This window comes from Indicator indicator, chromosome Z (assembly GCF_027791375.1).
Source record: "Indicator indicator isolate 239-I01 chromosome Z, UM_Iind_1.1, whole genome shotgun sequence".
In the NCBI taxonomy this organism is placed as follows: domain Eukaryota; kingdom Metazoa; phylum Chordata; class Aves; order Piciformes; family Indicatoridae; genus Indicator; species Indicator indicator.
This window is the reverse complement of record NC_072053.1, coordinates 28,892,044-28,913,634: the sequence shown is the minus strand read 5'-3', so window position 1 is coordinate 28,913,634 and position 21,591 is coordinate 28,892,044. Positions and strand designations below refer to the sequence as shown.

General features: G+C 35.8%; 1 protein-coding gene across 4 annotated transcripts in view; it reads left to right on the top strand.

Moving 5' to 3' along the window:
- PDE4D (phosphodiesterase 4D) overlaps window positions 1-21,591 on the top strand; it is a 423,549-nt gene that overhangs the window by 241,785 nt on the left and 160,173 nt on the right. Inside the window, exon 1 of one of the 4 annotated variants that reach the window (XM_054397844.1) lies at window positions 20,297-20,361. The exons of the other annotated variants lie outside the window; for them this stretch is intronic. Within the exon in view, the coding sequence (XP_054253819.1) occupies window positions 20,297-20,361 (65 nt within the window). Of the gene's footprint in view, window positions 1-20,296; window positions 20,362-21,591 lie in introns of those variants that run through there. 4 annotated transcript variants of the gene reach the window in all.

The following is a 21,591-nucleotide window of genomic DNA, read 5'->3' as shown; positions in this document are numbered from 1 at the left end:
ATGCACACATGCATGTGAGTGTGTGTATATGTTCTACCATAAAGTGAGCAAACTATCAGAAGTTTGCCAGGAAGAAGCTGAATACGCAGTACGTACTTTATTGTTTGTTCACATGAACTTGCCTTTGCTTTGTTTATTTTATCTTTGGAACATTTCCAGTCAGTGCTGGGCTCTAAGTGGTTTAGCTTTCACAGGCTTTGATATAAATTTCTGTTGAAGTTGTAAAAGCAAAATGACATAGCAGAACAAACAACAGAAGAGCCTAAGTATGAGTTTCGCCTCTCCCAAGCAGGATCAGATAAACTCCTGTTAACACCAGCTGAAGTTATTTATCTAGTAAAGAAACCTAAAATGGAAGAAAGTAAAACTAAATGGAATATAATAGCCTCCATATAGAGAGTGGGAGGCCTCAAATTTTCTTGGTTCTAACAGATGTAACTGAAGCAATGAGCCAGATATATATCTCAAAAACAAAACAAAACAAACTAAATAACTCCGGCTCAAGCTGCACGTGTTACTCAGATATACCCTTTGAGTTTTGCAGTGCGGAGAAGTGAACCGTATCAAATACTTCAGTTTCCTTATGACATTTCATCTGGAGACACCTTTTTCTTCCCCAGGCTACACCTGCAGCGCTTGTTAGAAGCTGCTACAGAAGTACTACCACTATAGAAAAAGCACTTGGGCAGGCTCACACTTCAACTGCTTTATTTCCATTTGCTTTGCCAAGAATTATATTTGGCCAACACTGGTTCTGCTGTGAGGAGCCTCTCAAGCACAGAGAAAACAAGGAGTTCATACTCCAAGGGAAAGTTTGTCAGTGTATTAAATGGTAAATTCTCTGCTTCTCTGTGTGACCATTTTAGGTGTACAGGGCACAAGGAGGATTGAGGGATGGATGGATGGATGGATGGATGGATGGATGGATGGATGGATGGATGGATGGATGGATAAAGCTTTCATCCCTTCCAAGGCGAATGCATGCCTAGGGAACAGTACAGCACAGTTGGTAATTATCTGGTTAGTTTGCTGGATTTTTTAAAACTATAAACACTCTACTCTCTTCTGTTCAATTTTGAGTTCTGGTTTCTTTTTGTTAAACTGAAATGTGGCAAAAATATGGAACTCACAACTGCCAGTTGAAATATTTCAGATGGAGAAGATCTGCTGGTTGGACAGTTCTAGTGTAAAGCAGAAGCATCATGTAGCACATCAAGCATATCATGCAATTTTTTTACTTTGATTTGTATGTCACTGTGTGGATATTTTCTTATATTCCTTTGAGTTTCCTAAGTGTGTGAAAGATGTTCCATCTTCTAGGTAACCATCCCATTGCATATTTTTTTCCTTGCTTTTTGCTCTTCTAATTCATAAAATAATAAAATGCAATAAATACAATAATGCAAACACTAAATGGAAAGAGCAGGGAAGTCAGCTGTCATAAGCAACACAGTTCACCTGTTTCATGTCATGCTTTGGAGGCTAAGCCAAATGTTTCCAAGTTATTTGCACTCCACTGAACTGGAGATGGAACAGTCAGAATTTCAATAATTTGAAACCTGGGTAATGTCTGTGAAACAGTACAAGTAAAATCCACTGAGTTAGTCTTTTACTGGTAGCAGAGGAGAAAATTTAAGTTTCTTCTAAACACTGCTGAATATAGCAATCCTGTGAATTTACTGTGAGATATCTGGAAGTGATGGGTGCTTGAGCCAAAGTGTCACTGGCACCTGAGAATCAGGAAGAAGTTTACATTAATCTGGCATATATGCTTAATAATTTCTCTGTTCTGAGAAAAAAATCTTAAGTTTTCCAGATATTTTTCTATTTTGAATAGAATAGAAAGATAATGTAATTTCCTTACATTAATCCCAGCATCCATATGGTTCCTTTAATGAGGGAATCATGCAGTCTTAATGAGCATGTAAGTTGAAAACTGTGTCTGTTCTATGTTTACTCTTGGTCACACTCTCTCTTTAAGCTCTGTCCCATATGACACAGTAGAGTGTATATTGGAACATGGCATATTTTGAGGCTTATCAAAATTTGGCATAATAATACCTGTATTTCTGTTTTCTGATACACTGCTCAGGATCACAAAAAACAGAAGGAATTCTAGACAGAATGGTTTCACAGTGCAAACACAAGCAATTTTTAGTGCCAAGTAATACTTACTGTCTATAGATAAGAATATTCATGATATAACACAGATAATATACTAATTTATACTTGGGACAAGTGGCAAAACATATCACAGAAACACAGAATGGTAAGGGTTGGAAGGAACCCCTGAATATCCTCTAGTCCAACCCCCTTGTTAGAACAGGATAATCTAGAGTAAATGACACAGGAACAGGTCCAGGTGGGTTTTGAATGCCCTCAGAGACAGAGGGTCCAACCACTATGTATGTAGTGTGATGCTATTAAAAATCTGTTTCAAGACAAAGAAAAAATTTTAACCTCATATTCAGAGAAACAGGTACCTCTGTGATCCACTAAGGACGTAAGTTTTGATGTCACAGTTCTTCCTGCTTGTCTATCACTGCTGGGATATCATAAAAATTTTAATTATGGTGTGCATACTTGCCAGTCTAGACTCCTAAATACACTAAATACTAGCCTGAAAATCTGTATGAATTTGAAATAGAAACTTGTAGCAATCCAGGTAATGTCCATCAATCACATAATTATCCCACAATACAACTGTCTTGTTGACTCTGAATGTCAAAATTTGTATGTTTTTGTAAAAATCTGTTGTGAAAGCTCTTTTTGAGGTAGTGTGGTGTAAGATAGCAGAAAATGCGAGATGGACTGGGTTTAGTGAGTGTCATATGAGGGCCCTCAGTTTTCCTGGGTTATGTATACACAGTAAATAAAACTGCCCATCAAGCCTTCCAGCAGGTGAACTGTTACTAGCTGGCATAAGAAAGCTAGTGTCCATAAAGCTAGCCTCTCCTACTTACCAGAGAAGAATGTGAGGGGGTAAAATATTCATTGGGAGAGGTCCTTGTTCCAGGGTATAGGCAGTCCATGGCAGCTACTAAGCCAAGAAGAGTTTACACCCTTTTACTCCATTTAAATAAACTGATCATAGTTTTCTATTGGACTATACTATTGGACTATATTCTGCTTGATTTTGTTACAGTACCATCAACTCCACTGTTTTTTAATTATACCTTGGAGAATCACAGGAGTTTGCTCAAAAAGCCTGATAGCTTTTACTTCTAAGTTGAAAGTTTTTATATGGGATTCACCAAGGCTGCTATTACCATGCAAAACTCAACAGCTTCTTCTTCCCTGATCTTCTTTCAAGGTGTAGATTTCCCATGTGTATAATGAGACCATTTTAAGCTGAAGAGAAAGCAGCAGGCAACCCTGGAATAACTGTGCTGTGTTTTTCAAAAAGAAAGCAAGATTTGCTAATTTTGTGCTCTCTTCACTCTGTCAAAGGAACAGTTGGTCTCTTACCAAAATGATGTTTCAAATTTGGACCATTCATTTTGAATACACTTGCCATTTTGATTATAGTTTATAATAACTAGTGTAAGTCTAAATGAGATAGGATGAAAAACTGGCAGTTGTCAGTGAATGTCAGTGAAAGTTATTTATTACAGAGGAAAACTGTCTGATGGAGTTGCAGTTTGCCAGCTTCTTAACTTCAATAAAGTAGGTTAGATTTAGACTGGACATTAGGAAATTTTTTTCACAGAAAGAGTGGCCAGAAATTGGAATGGGCTGCCCAGGGAGTTAGTTGGTTGAGTCACCAACCGTGGATGTGTTTCAAGGTCATTTGGATGTGGTGTTTGGGGCTATGGTTTAGGGGTGAACCTTGTAGAGTAGGGTTATCAGTTGGACTTGGTGATCCTGAGGGTCTTTTCCAACTTGAATGTTTCTCTAATCCTGTGAAATGGATGTTATTAGCAATTTGTTGTAAATACTGTATGATATAAATCATTTTGGTATCATATACTTTTTTTTTTGTTCTGGAACACTGAATTCACCATTCAGTTTCGACACTCTGTTACTATAAAAGGGTAAGAGTAAAGCTGTTTCCAAGTACACACTGTTTCAGTAAGACGTGCTTGTTCATGCCATCTCTTTGAGTTTACAGCCAAAAGGCACATCCCTCAAAATAGCTGCTGGAGTTATGGTAATAATGTAAAGCAATTTAAAACAGTTTGTGGTAGCAATGTAAAACATTCTTAGGCATCTACCTTTGAAGTCCAAAAGCTCTTACCCTAACCTGAGTGCAAGAGCAACACTTTTGCATTTATACGGGATAGCTTAGGAAAGTGAAGTGCGAGTATAGTGTTAGAAAGACATTATGGCTCTGTGTGCTTAAGGGAAAGGGCTTGCTGCTGCTGCTTCTTTTTTATTATTATTATTATTATTTAAATTCAATAAATTTTATGTATTTTAAGAATATTTTTATATTCAATATTTTTATGGATAACCTAAATTATTGTTTTTCGTTATAGCCCTTCCCTATTCATGTTCCTTATCTGAAGTAATTGCAGAATTTCTGCCATGTTATTGCCATTAATGTCTGACAAATTGCCTGCTTTAGTTACGTTCCCTCTGTTTGTTGTGTCTCTACGTATACATAAGAACACTGAGTTGATTTACCATTAGCAGGGCAATATTTTCTTCATGGTACATTTACGAAAAACTCTTATTATCATAATTGGCAGGAACATTATGTGTATTTCTAATAGTCTAGTGACTTGGTTAGGCTTTGTCAATATCACTTTAAGTTAAAATTCAGAATAGTCTGACACTGTTTTTCATCTTCAAATGCTGAATTGCTCAGCAGCATTGTCATACTTGTGGACGGAGAGATGCAAATTAAATATTGGGCAACTGCAGAAAATGTGTATGAGTTACAGAATTAAATTTTACAGCTTTAATATCCAACTTTGATTTGACTACATGATGAGAAAATATGAGGCAAGGAGTGGAAAGGAGAAAGAACTGTTAGGGGAAGAAAAGCATGCAGGTGAAAGAAGTGGTGCACTATGGTAATGTATGACCACTCTAAGCAAAGAGCTGTGCCATAATGCTGTAGTGAAAATCTTTTATTTTGCCTTTTTGAAGGACTGAAATTGTTTCCAGCTGCCTAGAGCCTTTTGCTCTGTCATACCTATCTTCAGCAAAACAAGGTTTGCAACTCCTTTTATCTATTCTAAGTCTCCCCTCTTTTAGTTTAAAAACTTCACCCCTTGTCCTGTCACAACAGGCCCTGCTAAAAAGACTGTCCAAATCTTTCTTATAAGTCCTTTAAGTGATTTAGTCAATGATGTAAAATACCACCTTGAAACCTTGCATTTAATCTTCAATCCTTCCGAAATGGTATGGAAAATTAGATTGGGTGGTACGAAAGTTATGTGGTTTTGGTTTTGCTGCTTTCCATTTGTAGATCAAATACGGAACTTGTACTTAATTTTTCCTCTCAAAAACAAAACGAAAACCAAACCAAAACAAAACAAAAAAGAAAATAAGGAGAAAAATCCTGGAGGTCTAGTTAAACTAGACAATGCAGTGCAAATGTAGGATGTTAATCAATGTTGAATATTCCTCATCCTACTATACAGAAGCTAAATATATGATTAAAAAATCATATATTTTATTTTTAATGTGAAATGCACTCAAGTTCTTGAAAAGTCTTCTGCACCACTCCATTGTTAGTGTTCCAATGTGTTAGACGAACCAAAGTACATGGGAAAATCTACAGGAACTGGCTCTGACATCTGTTTGATTTGGTTCAACTTGGAGACTAGCACGTTTTGTGAGATTTGTGATACATAAAGAAGTAAAAAGTTGTGAAATAATGCTCTGGGGAAAAAAATTGTTGAGAGAGTTCAACTTCTTGTCTAATTATACCAGCAAATGTACATGGAAAATTGCTTTCCAAGGTCCATGTGAAACCATGTTAATGGAATTAAGAGAACTTTTCTTGCAGAGATGGCTGTCAGGAAAGTAACATACCATAATAAATAATTCAGGTTAATTAAAACAAACAAACAAACAAAAAACTCTGGACTTTGACAAATTTTCAGAGTTACTTACCACAAGATCAAAATTAATAACATGGGAATGTGGATGTCTTCCTATTTTTAGCTTTTATTCTTTGGGAGACAAAAATGACAATAGAGTACAGATGGACAAAAATATGACCCTAAGACATAAAGAGGGCCTCCAGTTGTTCAGCCAATTACAAACCTGGTTAATTAATTTAATTTTTTTTGGTTTTGTTTGGTTTTTGTTTGTTTGTCTGTTAGTGATAGTTAACACATTTTTTAAACAAAAACATATTTGTTAGGTGAGATTTCTGACTCACTCTTCCTGCAAACCAACTTTTTTTAGACGTATTGTAATATATATTATGGGTGGCACTTTCCTCTCCATCGGTGTAAATAATCACTCAGTTTCCTGCTGTTTTTTAATTGCTTTATGTTTTCCTGTTACAAAGATGTTTGCTGAAGTTATATTGTGAAATGTGGCAAGAAAGTTTCAGTATCAATCATGAATTTATAATAATCAGATGCACACCTAGAACCATTCATGTAGACTAAATATATTAAGCAGTTAAATATCACTTTTGTGTGTCTACTGCAGCAGGTCTTAGTCCTTGAGCTTGTCAGCTAAGCCTGAAAGAGATCCCAGACTATTTCCAGGTATGGATAAGAAGGTAAACAACAAGGGCAGGAAGGAGATCTGAAATCTAAATTGAAGAAAAGGAAGTAACATATATTTGGGGCATGTTTTTTATGGCTTTATTTTTAAATGCCTTTGTTGATTTGTTTGTTTGTTTGTTAGTAGAGGCATTTGTTAGTAGTCATATTTGTTTAAAATATGTGTCACATTTTCCACTTTAGGGAAACCAGATTACTTCTTGTAACAACAACATCTTGCAAGACAAAAGATCATGTTTCATACTCACACTAAAAACTTGACTAAACCCAGGATATGTAAAGGATGACAGGATGACTGTATTGTAGGAGAGGTTGTAAGGTTTAGAGAAGCAATTTAACTAGCTTGGTGTACAATGGTTGTTTTTTTTTTTCTTAAGATTTCAGTTGCTCATCAGTGTTGAAGTGATCTTCGTGTCAGGGAAATAACTCATGTTTTTCTAAAGCTCCAATACATTTTTTTTCCTTATTTTCTTTTGTGCTTCATTAACCCCTTCTCCATCTTAGCATATGGAGCTGAAGGAGGCCTATTTTAAATGGCATTCTCAGAAAACAAAACCAAACCAGAAGGAACTGACTGAGTTGTAAAGGCAAAATTCTTAGGCCCACAAGTGGTTCGAAGGAGGCAAACACATCTCTGAAGCCACCACAACCAACATCTTTAACAACAGATATACCAAAATTTGTAGATCCTACATCTGCTTCTCATCAATACTTTATCCTATGCTCTGGGTGTCGTCATAGAAACTGTGTGAGTCAAAATACACAAGTTCTGCAACCTAGAATCATCATTCTGAAGTACTGGAGGGAGGTCAGAAACAATAGCAACCATATAGTTTCTCATCCCTCAGTGTGCCACAGAGAATAACAGTACAGTCAAAAGGCAAGCCTGGTAATTAAAACTTGTCATTTTACAGGACACTAAACTAAAGAATCCATAGAGGACTTGTTTACTTTCCCCCACCCTCCCACTGGCCACCTTCTATTCTGTTTCTATCTTTTTGCTGTCTATGGATCTTCTGTTAGTTTCCTTTCCATCATTCCTTTCTTCTTCAGGTACAAGATTTTAATTTCTTTTTTCTCTGGGTCTAAATAATGAACAGAATTAGATTAAACTAAGAATGCATTTGCTTCTAATTCATATTATTATTGTGTTTACTCCATCTTAAATCTAGATGACAGTATTGAACACACAGACTGTTACCTTTTTCTAGCCCAGTCAGGTCACTTTTTGAAAGACATCTTCTGCAAATCTCACTTTTCTGGAAATGTGTATTGCATTGATTACAAACTAACAAAATTAAAACATTTTAACTCTGGTTTTGTGGTACTATAGATTTCATTAGTAGTATCTTCATTCTCAAAAACATGGATTCAGATCCTAGAAGGATAGTCTCAGATCTTGCCCTGTTTTTATTTAAAAAAAACAAACCAATCCTTCTCTGACATCCTTATTCTTTTATAAGAGCAGACACTGTTTTGCTACATACCGCTGATGACATGTTTCAGTAATATGGTCATCCCTAACAAGGTTCTGAATGAGTTGACCTGAAGGTGCTATGTGTGTTCAGTGTTCTTGGGAGCTCAGCTTCCTCCCAGAGACCTCTCAGCCTCCAGTGGTGTGTGGCTTCTCACACATGGGTGCCAGGCAAGGCAGCCACAGATCCTACTGCTTTATTCACTTGAATTGTATGTCCAGGCCATCCTGTATTAAAAAAAAAGTATGCATATCCTCAGACAAGAGGATGTGAATCCTTTATGAAGTGCGAAGCTGAGGACTGCAAACAAAATTTTTCATAGCTGTGGCTTTTAAATGGGTTTCTCATTTAATTGAATTAGATTTTTTTTTTCTGTTTCTAGGTTATTCCTTTCTCTAGATAGTTGAAAATTTATTCAAGATTAAAAATATTCTTGACTATTTTCCCTAGATGCCTTTCTGAAAAAAAATATAGCCAGAATTAGTAATTGTTACAATATCCTTCTGTGTAAGCATTGTTCCATGTAAGATTTCTACCCAGAGCATTCTCTAGAATGATGACTCTTCTAACCATCTGGCCAAGGGTCATAAAGCAAACAATCAGCTGAGGGCTTGAATGATTTGCAGATGCAAATCATGTGTTAGGAGAACTTCCAATGCACTGTTAAGATTACTTTCTTTGGACAAGACTGGGGTAACTAAGCTTCTAATGTTTATAAAATTATCAAACTAATTAACACTGTTAAATGCAGCTTAAAATAACATTGAAGAAGTTACAGGGTTTCAACCACAATCAGCACAATATGTATTAAGTGAGGACATTTTTGGCAAAACATCCTAGCAGCTGATCCTTTCCTCTATAAGAGAGGTGTCCTAACTGATAAATGTTTTATATAACATGACTTTTTTTTTCAGTTGCAAAAGGCGAAAGTGAATCATTTATTTGTGCTCTTGTCCAAAATAACAGAACATGATGGAGAAAAACAAAAGGGAAAAAAAATCTCAGCCAGTTTTTCTCTTCGATGTCGCTTTATCTGGGTGCTAAATCAGCTGCACATGACTTTGCAGGACTGAGTTTATTTACATATATAGAAGTTACTTCAACAGCAAAAATAAATTTCAACATTTTATAATTTCATACTCCAGTGACAGAAATGTGCCTCTTGCTGAGATTTGTAAAACTGCCAGTGTGTTTTAAATGTTAGCTCAGGCTAGACTCAGGCTAGATAATTTTTATGAAATATGTGCCTGTGAGCCTGGGACATTTGAAAAGAAATTACTATATCTAACATTTACTGCTGCTAGTAATCTTTAATGATGTTTGCAATATAAAACATAACACAGTTTTCTGAATTGTTAAAATCAGGTATGAGCATAAATGGAAAAAAATTCTACTATTAAAATATTTGTAGTTCTAATTCCATGCAAACCTTCACATATTCTTAGAAAAGTTTGTGTTTCTGTGTACTGTTGTAGGTAATTTAAGGTGGGAATTAAAAGAGAAAAATAAGTCCAAATGGTCTTTGCAACCCAGTATGTTTTATTTTTTTAACCTTCCCTTGGACATGTAACAGAAACCAAACAAACCACCTTTCAAAGTTACATGTAAAATGCTGACAGTACAATGAAAAGACTGACTCTAGTTTTTCTAGGTTTCATGGAAACACACTGAAATACAGCCCAGATGGTATCTAAAGCAACCAATAGTGAGCACATTCTGCCATACATGCTGCTCAGATTAAGCAGTTTAAATTTATTTTTACTGCAGATTTCTGTGAAATTTCTCTGTTAGCACAAAGACATTATTTATACAAAGCAAACCACCAAACATGTACTCAAATTTTAAATTATCTGTGATCAGCTGCAGTACAATCTTAATTTAAAATTAATTTAGTCCTTGCGTATTCTTAATGAATATTCTCAAATTTCAGAAATATGTGAAGGAAAATCAAAGTGTGACATAGACATACTCTTCCAAGGAACTCATAATTTTTGTGAGAAGCATGATGCAACAGAAAATAGAATCTTGAAGAACTGTTTGGAGAAGAGGTGGTCACCATAAAACATACACAATGTGACTCTGGATTTACTGAAGTGGCAACATTTCCATGACCCAGCAAGCCTAGAAATTCACTCAAGCTTGTACAAAATAGAAGTTCAAATTTCTGTTCTCTAGCCATTGTCAGATATGGCCATTCGCTGTCATGGCCATTCCATTTTTGGAAGAGAATGTTTTGAGGATTGATTTAAAAGAGAAAGTTGAGGGGATATGGAATTTGATGGGGTCTTCTTTGCCTAGGAAGTGTTGATACCAGCCAAGTCCAGTAAGGTATAGATAGCACAGGTCTCATCATGTAGGAAGGCTGGTTCAGCCAAAATGAATGATCAAGACTGAAAACATTTTAGGGTAGCAAGAATAAGTGTGAATGCTATCCATGTGACAGAACAACCCATGAGATAATGCTCATTTAAAGCTCAATTGCAACATTTTGCTTTTATGGACGTACAAGAAAATGTTTTGAGAAGCATGACTAGGTAAAATGAGGTAAGAATTTAATACAGAAGGCTACATAATAGCTTTCAAACATAATAAACCTGGTGCTTAAAAGATAATGGATAAGAAAGATGTCAAAACCAGAGTGCTAGAGAATTAGCTTCAGGTAAGACGCAGGATAAAACTATGAGAAGAAAAGGACTTGTTTGGGCATCAGAGCTGAAATACAAGTGTGTAACAATCATGTCCATGTCCATGTCCAAGCTCTTCTTATGAAGAATGTGTAAATCTAAAAAAGCCTTCAAAGACCTGCTATGACAAAGGTTGTGTTATTTGAAAAATCGTATTCCTCTACAGGAGAATGTATTTAGAGGAAAGTTACTTTCAATTATTTTTTTTATTATTATTTATAATACAGTTGAGAGAAAAGTTTTGTATTTCTCCAAAGTAAAACTCTATATCAAATTGAGAAGTATTTAGTATTTAATTAAAGGTTCTCCTGCCTTTAACACAGCAGCAAGGAAATTAACTGGATTGTATTCAATGGTTAAAAATAGTGATAGCTTTACTAATCAGCTACTGTAGGAGAGCATCAAGAAAATTGAATGGATTGATTTGCTATATTAGAAGGCTATCATTAGAGTACATGAAAGGAAAACACTTGCTAAGTATCAAGTTAAAACTTTGCTAGTTTCAGGATTGGTGTTCTAAATATAAATATGCCTTTATGGAAACTCATATAATATGCTGAACTATGACATATTTTCGGGAATTTAATGACACACAAAGTATCTGTTTTACTCACAGAAGGGCAAAGAGGAAAGATGTGCATTGTCTGTGTTCAGTGTTGCACTGTACTGAAAATACTGAAATGCTTACATCCACTTTACTCAGTTTATACATCCACAGCAACATGTAAGTTTCTGGCTATCGTTGTCTCTGATAGTATTTAAGAATCAGTGTAGCTATCAGTTTCTTTCAGATTTATTTTGCAACATATCTTTTTTTTTTTAATGACTGACACATTGCCTAATCAGGTAAGCTTCAAGCAGATTAAAATGAAATAAAGAGTTCTGATAGGACTAATAAATTAATCCTAATTTGGGAAGCAATTTAGAATTAGTGAACATGAGAATGCACTGTATTTCTCCTTCCAGATGTCCAGGTATTTAGAAGTCTTGAGTCTTACGTAAATTTTAAGTACTGAAGTATGTATGTCTATGTATATATATACATATATAGATGTATTTCTTTTGATCACTTTACTTTTTTCTGCCTCCTGGAGAGGAAAGGATGACAGATCAGAAGTGTGACCTTTTCAAACCATGACACTGTGTTTGTTATGGTGTGGGGAGATGATTTCTTGACATTGTTCATCTCTCACACAGTCCAAAATGATAAAATGTGAGACAAAATATGAGACTATTTTGAAATTTACATTTCTAGGAGTGAAAATTTTTAAATCTTATCAACATGAAGTTTAACTACTACAAGTAAGAGTGAAGAAGGGAAAACAAAATCTGTCCTATAGAAGCTTATAGTTTTTAGGCTGAATCACCCAAAATCTAATTTTAAATAGGCAGGCAGCCATAGTTCATAGAAAGACAGCTGTGAAGAGCAGTTATCTTTGTCTTGGAACAGATTTATGAATCATGGAAATAGACTACCCCAGCAAGTAACTATCAAGCTTGACCAGTTTAAACAAGAAACCAAATCTTGCAACAGTTCAGGGCTAGTGAAAAAACTTCTTTTACTGTGCCTTGTTTAAGTCTCAGTGAGTAAATCACAGCAAATAATGCACTCTCAATTGAACCTTTATTTGTGGTCATAGAATGCTGTCCAGTAAGCTGACATATTTTTAAACAGATAGCTGTGCCTTGTTTTTTTTTTTAATTGCAGTTTTGACAACTTTGTGTTAAAAAGCAAGCAAATTTCATACTTCTGCTTGCTTGTTTTCTTCTCCCTGTACCAGCAAAATTAAGTCTGTGGAACTTTCCATCCCTCAAAAACAAATAGGCGATGAACAAGATTACATAATTTTACACAAATTAAAATGGATGTTCTGTGACACAAATTCCCTAGAGATGTAGTTCCCATTCAAGAAAGGTTTGGAACCATAATGAATAATTTAGATTTAATTTTACTTCCTCACATTTTTCTGAAGGACTTAGAAGTATGTCTGATGTAATTCTATCAACACGCGTCTTATCTGTGTCTGACTCATTCAGATCATGGTCCAATAGCTGTGGATGCCACGTTTCAAGTGAAGAATATGGGGGAATTCCCTCTCCTCCTCTGTAAAAAAATCTATACTGTTACTCTGATGTAAGTTCCCGACCTCAAATTTGTTTTCAAGAAGACTGTCTGATAGTAAAAGGTTGTTTTCTTCACTGTTTGGAAAAAGACAAAACTGTTGCTAAGAGATGTTAATTTTAAAGTATATGTGGCTAAAGAATACAGTTTTGCTATTAATGGTAGATTTTTGTTCTGCACAAGATAAAATAGAAAAAAAAGTTTTAATATGTAAGATTAGGTAGCATATTTAAACTTTGCAGAATCGTGTAATCATTAAGTTTGGAGGAGACCTGTAATATCAACAAGTCCAGCTGGGAACCCAACACCACCATGCCCACTAAACCATGTTTTGGAGTACAATGTTTACTTTTTTTTTTTTTTTTTTTTTTTTTTTTTTTTTTTTTTTTTTTTTTTTGTTAGCACCACCAGAGATGGTAACTACACCATTTCCTTAGGCAGCCTGTTTCAATGCCTGACTACTCTTTCAGTAAAGAAATTTTTTGCTAATACATAACATACATAACATTCTGTGATTCTGCAATATCTGATCTAAATATCCCCTGGTGCAATCTGAGGACATTTCCTCTTGTTTTGCCACTTGATAGTAGGGAGAAGAGACCAAACCCCCCCTTGCTATAATGTTCAGGTAGTTTTAGAGAGTGACAGTTTCCTCTCAGCCTTCTCCAGACTAAGCAATCCCAGTTCCCTCAGTTGTTCCTCATAAGACTTGTCTCCTAGACACTTAATTAGCTTCATTGCCGTTCTCTGGACATACTCCAGCAACTCAAAGTCCTTCTTATAGTGAGGGCCCCAAAACTGAACACAGTAATATGGGTGTAGCCTCCCCATTGCTAATTACAGGGTGGCAATCACTTCCCTGCTCCTGCTGGTCACACTGTTACTGATACAGGCCACGATGCTTTTTGCTTCCTTGGCCACATGGGCACATTGTTGGCTCATATTCAGAACATCTGTCAACCCGGTCCTTTTCTGCCAGACAGCTTTATGTGTATCTGTAAAATTTCAGGATGTATATATAAATTCTTCTTGAAATGTTGATATATTTTTGATACTTGAAATTTATGCATAGTCTTGCTTTGCTGGAATTCCTAAGTTCCTTCCAGATGTCTCTGCCTCTTCTGAGTGATATTCAGCAGCACTATCCCATTCTTCTGAACAAGATGGTGATAAAAGAGGATTTATCAAACAAAGTATCATTGTTCTCAAAGTAGAAAGCCTGGTAGTTAACAGTAACTTTATCTAGGACCAACTCAATGAAATTTTTGTAAAAATGTTAGTCCTGACCTTTATTTAGACAAAGACTGGCATATTGCACTTGGAAACCATAGCTACTGTTTAACTCTCTCATGACTCAAGTATGAGCCACCAATGTTTATTTTTAAAGCAGCTATTTGGCTAAGAAATTGTAGTCCAAGTTTGTGTGAAACAAATAGACAAAAAATGTAACTTGATGGAAACATTGATAGATTTTCCCATTAACAGTGTAATTATGCTGTAATTATTGTATTTAGAGCTGGAAAAAATATTATGTTCTTACAATACACAATGCATATATGTATATATATATTATATATTATATATATATATACACACACACATACACATGGTTGAGTATGTGGGGTAACTTTTTATGTCTTATTTTTAAAAACAGCAGAAAAGCTTGACATGCTGCCCAGCTTTAGCTTGGCTAGTATTTAATTCATTTTTTTCCAGTATTAGTCCTAACTCCTATCTCTAGCAATGAAGCTTTATTTATTCAACAGATTCTGTGTGGACCAGCAGTGGTCAGTTAGTAATAAATTAGCTAATCTCCGATTGCATAACTGAACAAAGTAAATTAAAACTGGGCCAGAGTAAAGGCAGAGGGACATGTTTGAAGCCTAGCATGTATCAGGAACCTAGGTTTGCTGTGTGAAGGAGCCGACACAGGAAGGTTTCTTGCTGAGACGTGCCTCATTTTGCTTCTCATGGTACAGCTGAGGCAGCAGCACCTGGCAGTTTCAAAGGGTACCAAGAGTGAGTATCTTCAGACAAGGCATCACAACAGAATAGGGTATCCTCACATAAGACCCTCTTTGCTGTGCTATCTATGACCAGCTTTGCATGTGTGAGCCTTTGCAGAGCACAAGGTAATTTTATTTACACTGTAATCACTGAGCAAATAAATTCTATTTATTCATGCATCAGGTAGCTTGATCCAGGCAGCTAAACATAAATGAATATAGAAAGGAAACACTAATGACCTATGTTGTGTTTTTTTCATGCTCTTTCTGTGCCTAAGCTGTAATTATTACTGCATTTTCCAGTTATTTTACTAAGGCAGTTATGTGTGCTTTTTCTTCTCTTTAATAGAGTCACTTCAGTAAAGGGAATATGCTGTTACCTCAGAATGAATGATGGAGCTTAATTCCCTGTCATTTCATTAACACCCTACAATAGAATATTTTTTAAATGACCTGCTGTGATGAGCAGTGGCAAAATCTTCTGATGGGTCAAAAATTTTCATCTGTAATTCTCTTAGCGCTTGTTATTGAAAGATGTCTTTTATGAACCTACACCTGCATTACTAGCTCTCAAACACACACAGCCCACCCAACCCCATGCATAAGAATGTCTTGTTAATCTTTTCTGTCCTTCAGTCTTGTTCTGCAGTACAAGAGATAAGAAGATAAACTAATGCTGTGGATCAACTAGAATGAGCTGTGCAACTTACAGTTTAGCGAACCTAACTGGTATAGTGTTTAGCTTGTGAGAAAATGTTTCCTGTTATGAGTATGTGCTCCTAGAGAGTAGAAAGTGTGGGTTCATATCTCAGTAGATAGTCTTTATATATTGAAAACTATATTTCTTGTAAACATGTAAACTGGGAAGCACATATGAAGAAAAGAAGTGTGCACAAGACCAGATGCAGCAGTTAAAAGCTAAGCAATGCTTGCAATAGTTTAGTGAATAAGGAAGGCCAGCTCCAAGTTTTTAGAGGTGCTTTAATAATACTATCTGAAATAAATTTACAATGAAACTGAGACTGCACAACAAGAAGCAGCAGCTTGTCATATAGATTTCATTTTCTAATGTGTATTTGAATCAAGAGCCCAGACATTCTTTAGACTTTAAGGCTTGATGTTAGGCTTGCAGGATTCTCTCAATACATTTCCTGTTTCGCTGCGTGACCTAAAGCAATAAATACTTGCTAGAAACTCCTGAATTTTTCACCCCAGTAAACAAGAAAAGTGGTATCAACCATTGCATGTTTAACTTAAATATTAAGTTCAAGTCTTATCAGACTACAGGGACTTTTCACTTTGTCTTAAAAAGTAAAACTGTGAATGTATTTCTTGAGCTTGTATATAACAGCAGTAATAATCTGGCACCTATTGCATATCTTCAGCTGTTTGATACAATATGGTGTGCATTATCTCTGCTTTATAAACAACAAGAAAGCCAAAACTCAGAATGTTTAAGCAAATTTTCCATACAAAGATGCTGTCAAGCATGATGCAGAACAGTCAGTCCCGCATATTGTTCCCTAGCCATGCTTTTTCTGATTAATTTTCAATTTTATGCAGGGTAATATTGGCTTAATTCAATTAGTTACTAATTTGGAGATGAGTAACTAACAAGCAGGTATCCTCAAAGTGGGTCGAATCCTGCACATATTTTATTATTGGTGTTTTAATTGTTTCTTTGCCTTTTCTTCCTTAGCCAGCTTAACAATGCAGCCAAAACTTGAACTGATGGACTCAGGCAGATAAAAATATTTTTTCTTGTTGCTTTTGTTGTTGGTGTGTTCAGCATTACTGAATGGCTCTATAGTTTAGTATTTTAATTAATTTAAAATACTTTGTTCCTTATTTTCATTTTGCAATAAACACTTGTCTTATCTGTGATACAGAGCAACAAGAACTCAGTTTGAGAGCCTTTATTCCTGCCACTTAAAGAAAAATTATTCCAAAAAGGAGAATGGATACCACTTTTTATGTATAAATTATGTACCAATCAGATGCTGCACTTGCCTGTTGCGTGCCTCAAATAAATGCTTGTATTTATATAATATGTATATTATACATGGGTTTTAAAAGCCAGGCACATCTTTTTTAATGAATGTGTAGTATAAGAATGAAACTGTACTTAATTCACATATTAGCAAATTGGATTTAATAACATACTGCAGTGTGGTGGGTTGAAGATTACCCTCCCTCCTCCAACATAAAATTGCCAGACCAGCTCAGTGGAAGCAAATGAAGCTGTATTTACAAGCAAAACTACAATCTAGAAATGAAATGCAATGAATGTGTACACAATATACAATATTTACATATAGGTACAATCTATAGACAACACATGAACCCGCCTGGACACTTAGGCATACACAAGTCTGTGGAGCTGGACAGAATCCACCTGAGGGAATTGGAGGAGATGGCAAAAGTGCTTCCTAAGCCACTTTTCAGCATTTATCATCAGTCCTGGGTAGTTGGGAAGCTCCCAGTTGACTGGAAGTTTGCAAATGTGACACTCATCTAAAAGAAGGACCTGAAGGAGGATCTGGGAAACTACAGGCCTGTCAGTCTGGCATCAGTGCCATAGAAGGTTGTGCAGTAGATCATCCTGAGTGCTATCACTACACATACAGGGCAAACCGGGTGGTAAGGCTTCAGGAAGAGCAAGTCCTCCTTGACAAGACTGATCTTGTTCTATGACCAGGCAACCTGCTTAGTGGATGAGGAAAAGTTGTGTATGTTGTTTACCTGGATTTTGTAATGCCTTTGACACAGCATTTTCCCACAGCATCCTCCAGGAAAATCTGGCTCCTTATGGCTTGGACAGGCGTAGTCCTCAATGGGTAAAAAAATAGCTGAATGGTCAGGCCCAAAAAGTGGTGCTGAATCCAGCTGGCAGCTGGTCAAAAGTGGTGTTCCCCAGGGTCTGTTCTCTTTAATACCTTTATCAATGATTTGGATGAGAGGATTGACTGTGCTCTCAGTAGGTTTGCAGGCACCAAGTTTAGTAGGAATATTGATCTGCTTGAGGGGAGGAAGGTGCTACAGAGGGATCTGGACAGTCTAGGTCAGTGGACAGAGGCCAGTTGTATAAAATTCAACAAGGTGAAGTGCTGGATCTTGCACTTCGGTCACAACAACTCTGTGTGTTGCTACAGGCTGGGGGAAGAGTGGATGGAAAGCTGCCTGGCAGCAAAGGACCTGGAGGTATTGGTCAACAGATGGCCAAATATGAGCCAGCAGTGTGCACAAGTGGCCAATAAGGCCAACAGCATCCTAGCTTGTATCAGAAATTGTACAGCCAGCAGGACTAGGAATGTAATTCAGTTGTTCCCCTGTATGGTAAGTCCATACCTTGAGTACTATGCTCATTTTGGGCCCCTCACTACAAGAAGAACATCAAGGTGCTGGAGCGTGTCCAAGAAGGGTATTCATTTATAGTGGAATAATGTTGACATTTATCAAAATAAAATAATAAGAAAAAAAAAAGAAAAAAGAAAAAAAAAAGGGGGGGGGGGAGGGGGGGCAAGCTATTCTGCAATAGCCCAGCACCTCCATTTTGTATGATTTTTTGTTTTCTTCATAATCTATACTTTCTGTTTAAAAAAGTGTCACAACACAGTGCCTGATATATATGCACTTCTATAGACATATGACCTGCATAGTGGCAGACCCAACTGTCTCTAAAGGTCCCATGACTGTATCACACTTTGAGCTAAAATTACCACAGATACATATTTGCCCCTTTGGGCTTAAGTTTTATGATTCCACAAGACTCTTACACAAGTTTCTGTGTTAAGGACTTGGCAGTATTTGTAAGATACGTGGCAGAAAACATGAAGAACAGAATGCTTATTTGGAAACCTTTTTAACATTCCTCCTGCTGTTGTGGAGTACTTCATATGCATATGACTGGCACAAGCCTGCAGGGCAGTAAGAGTCTTTCCTGTTGATATGCAATGTAGTTGGCAATGCATGATATTGTACTGTTATAAAATAAAGTGTAAAGGCTTTAGAGAACTTTGCTCACATTCTTATGTGATGATTTTTAAAAATATTTTAATACATAGCCTTTTAGTCATGGTTTCCTTTTATTTCTCCAGGCTATATAAATTTTACGAATACAATTCTTGGTTCTTACTTTCATTATTAACCTAGCTGCACTATCATGCAACACTTGTAAAGATTGTTCAAAGGAATGGCTATTATTAATGCAACTTGTTGAGCAGTAACTATGCTCTTTTAATTTAAAAATAGTTCTATCACACTTCAGTGCAAGTTCAAAATGCATTATTTAAATGAGGTATTCACTATCCATCTCTCTGCATTTTTTTCATCTTCTAACACTGAAATTGCAAAATTTGCTTATGCTAATATTTCCTAAAAAGAATTAACTCTAATGATAAATATTTGTCCATAAATTATAAATGCAAGTTTCTTAGTAATGCATAGCTATTAATGTATTTATTGTAACAGGAAGAGTTTTGTTTCTACAGTACCATAGGGAGGACATCACATTAGAGTTCTTTAACTGTGGCATTTTGTCCTTCAGTGATTTATAACAATAGCTGTCTGTATCTGTGTTTGACTTTAACAGTCAACAAGGAATTTTATTTTTACCTGACTTCCCCACAGTGTTTTGAATGTCTTTCAGATAAGGAAAGCTTTCTGTTTTGTGAAGTTAGACAATAGTATTTATTCACAGCACCTAGGCAACTGTTAGGAGAAAAAAGAAAAAGAAGAATTACTTTTCTAAGTAAGGCTTTTAGTTAACTTGGAAGGGAAATTCTCTATTCCTTTCTTTACTCTACAGACTAATTTATCTAGCACATCTCTAAGTGGAAATTGCAGGCTCACTAATGTTACTGTAACTTAGATTCATCTTTTCCCTTCATTTATTATCCATCAGTATTGTTTTTTTTGTTTTGGTTTTTTTTTTTTTTTTTATGTGATTGACCTTTAAACCTGTTGTTATCAAGCTGCAAGAAAGAGATAGAGACTGCTTTCAGCTGCCTTCATTCCCATGTGACCTGCAGGGAGAATAGATTCAAAATAGACTAGTTCCTCCCAGAGCAATACAAGACAGGAGAGAAAAGCACTGTCATTTCCGAACAGCCCAGTGCTAGAGTAAATTCAGTGTGAAAAAGGAAAGACTTGCAGCGTGTTAGAATTCTTCCTCCACAGCTTGGATTACTACAGGAGACGGATTTCAAGGGCTTTAAAAAGCAAGAGGTTGAAAAAAAATACTTTGAGTATTCTGAAAATGAGCTTTGTAAGGACAACTGATGTTTGACTGCTAGAACTACTGAAGGAATTTTTCGAAATGAGCATTGTTATGAAGCCAAGATCCCGATCTACCAGCTCCTTAAGGACTGCTGACGCTATGTGGTAATGTGTTTGGTTTGTTTCTTTCAAGCTCCCCTTCCTATTATGACATGCAGACACGTCCCAGGCTTTAATTTTGACTTGGTGGATTTTGCATGGTTATTGAAGATGTTCAGCTACTGACTTTCACAATTAGTAGCATGAAACAAAAATATTTAGCTTTTTCTTGTCAGCATTCTCTGTAGCATTTTTTAAATGAGAACCCATTACAAATGTTTTTCCCATTCAGTAATTAGGTTCAGTTCTTGCATTTTCTAAAAATCTTCAGTAGATATATTTCAGGAATTAAATTATAATATAAAGCTTACAACTCTGGAGAGTAAGAAGCTATAGTTTGCCTGAGCTATTTTGGGACACTTAGGTCGTTTTGCTGCATAAATAGATGTGCGACGTAAGTGTCCTGGGAGGACACAGTCTATATAGTAGCATATGTGAGACTATGCTGTTATGCTTCCTGCATTTCACCTTCTCTCGGAGGCTCAGAGACATAGAAGCAGCCTGTAATAGTAATCTGTGTGCATTATTTTCTTGCAGATTTTATCAGTTAGCAATCAGCAAAGTTCTGTCTTTTTTTTTTTTTCTTGTGAGAACTTTATACTTTATACAGCTAAATAGGCACTGACAGGACAGATTTCTATTAGGTATGCAAAATAAATTCCCTCTTCTCTTTTAACATTTCTAACATTTGTTTTCCTCTCTCTGTAATTTTAATAAAACCATCATAACTTTAATAAACACATAATAGACTAATTGTTCAGGGCTGTATTAAGCTGGTATGAAATTATGTATTTTAAAATATAGCCTTTATTTAGAAATAAATGACTGCTGTGTTAGAGTTGGATAGGCTGGTAATTAAATACATTTCTTTGTGAGGAAATACATCATTAATTGAATATTAGCCTATTAAAAACTTTGTTTCAAATAGTCTTGGTTCTGAATTAAAACCATGTCAGTATTAAAGCAGTATTAAAGCTAGTATTAAAGCAGTACTTTTTTCTAGCTAATCCTTTACAAAAATGATTTTGTAGTAAAATAAAATTTAGTAACTAAACTACTTGAGTTAGAGTTGTTCTCTCCCAGTTGTTCTCATAAACTGATAGGGGAGTTTATTCCTGAATTAATTGCAGTAAGTAGTGGCTCTATATCTTTATTAAAAGGTAATATAGTAATACTGTGTTGGTGAACTATATATATATTGAAGTGTTATGCTCTGCAGAGTGTTTCCAAGGTAGT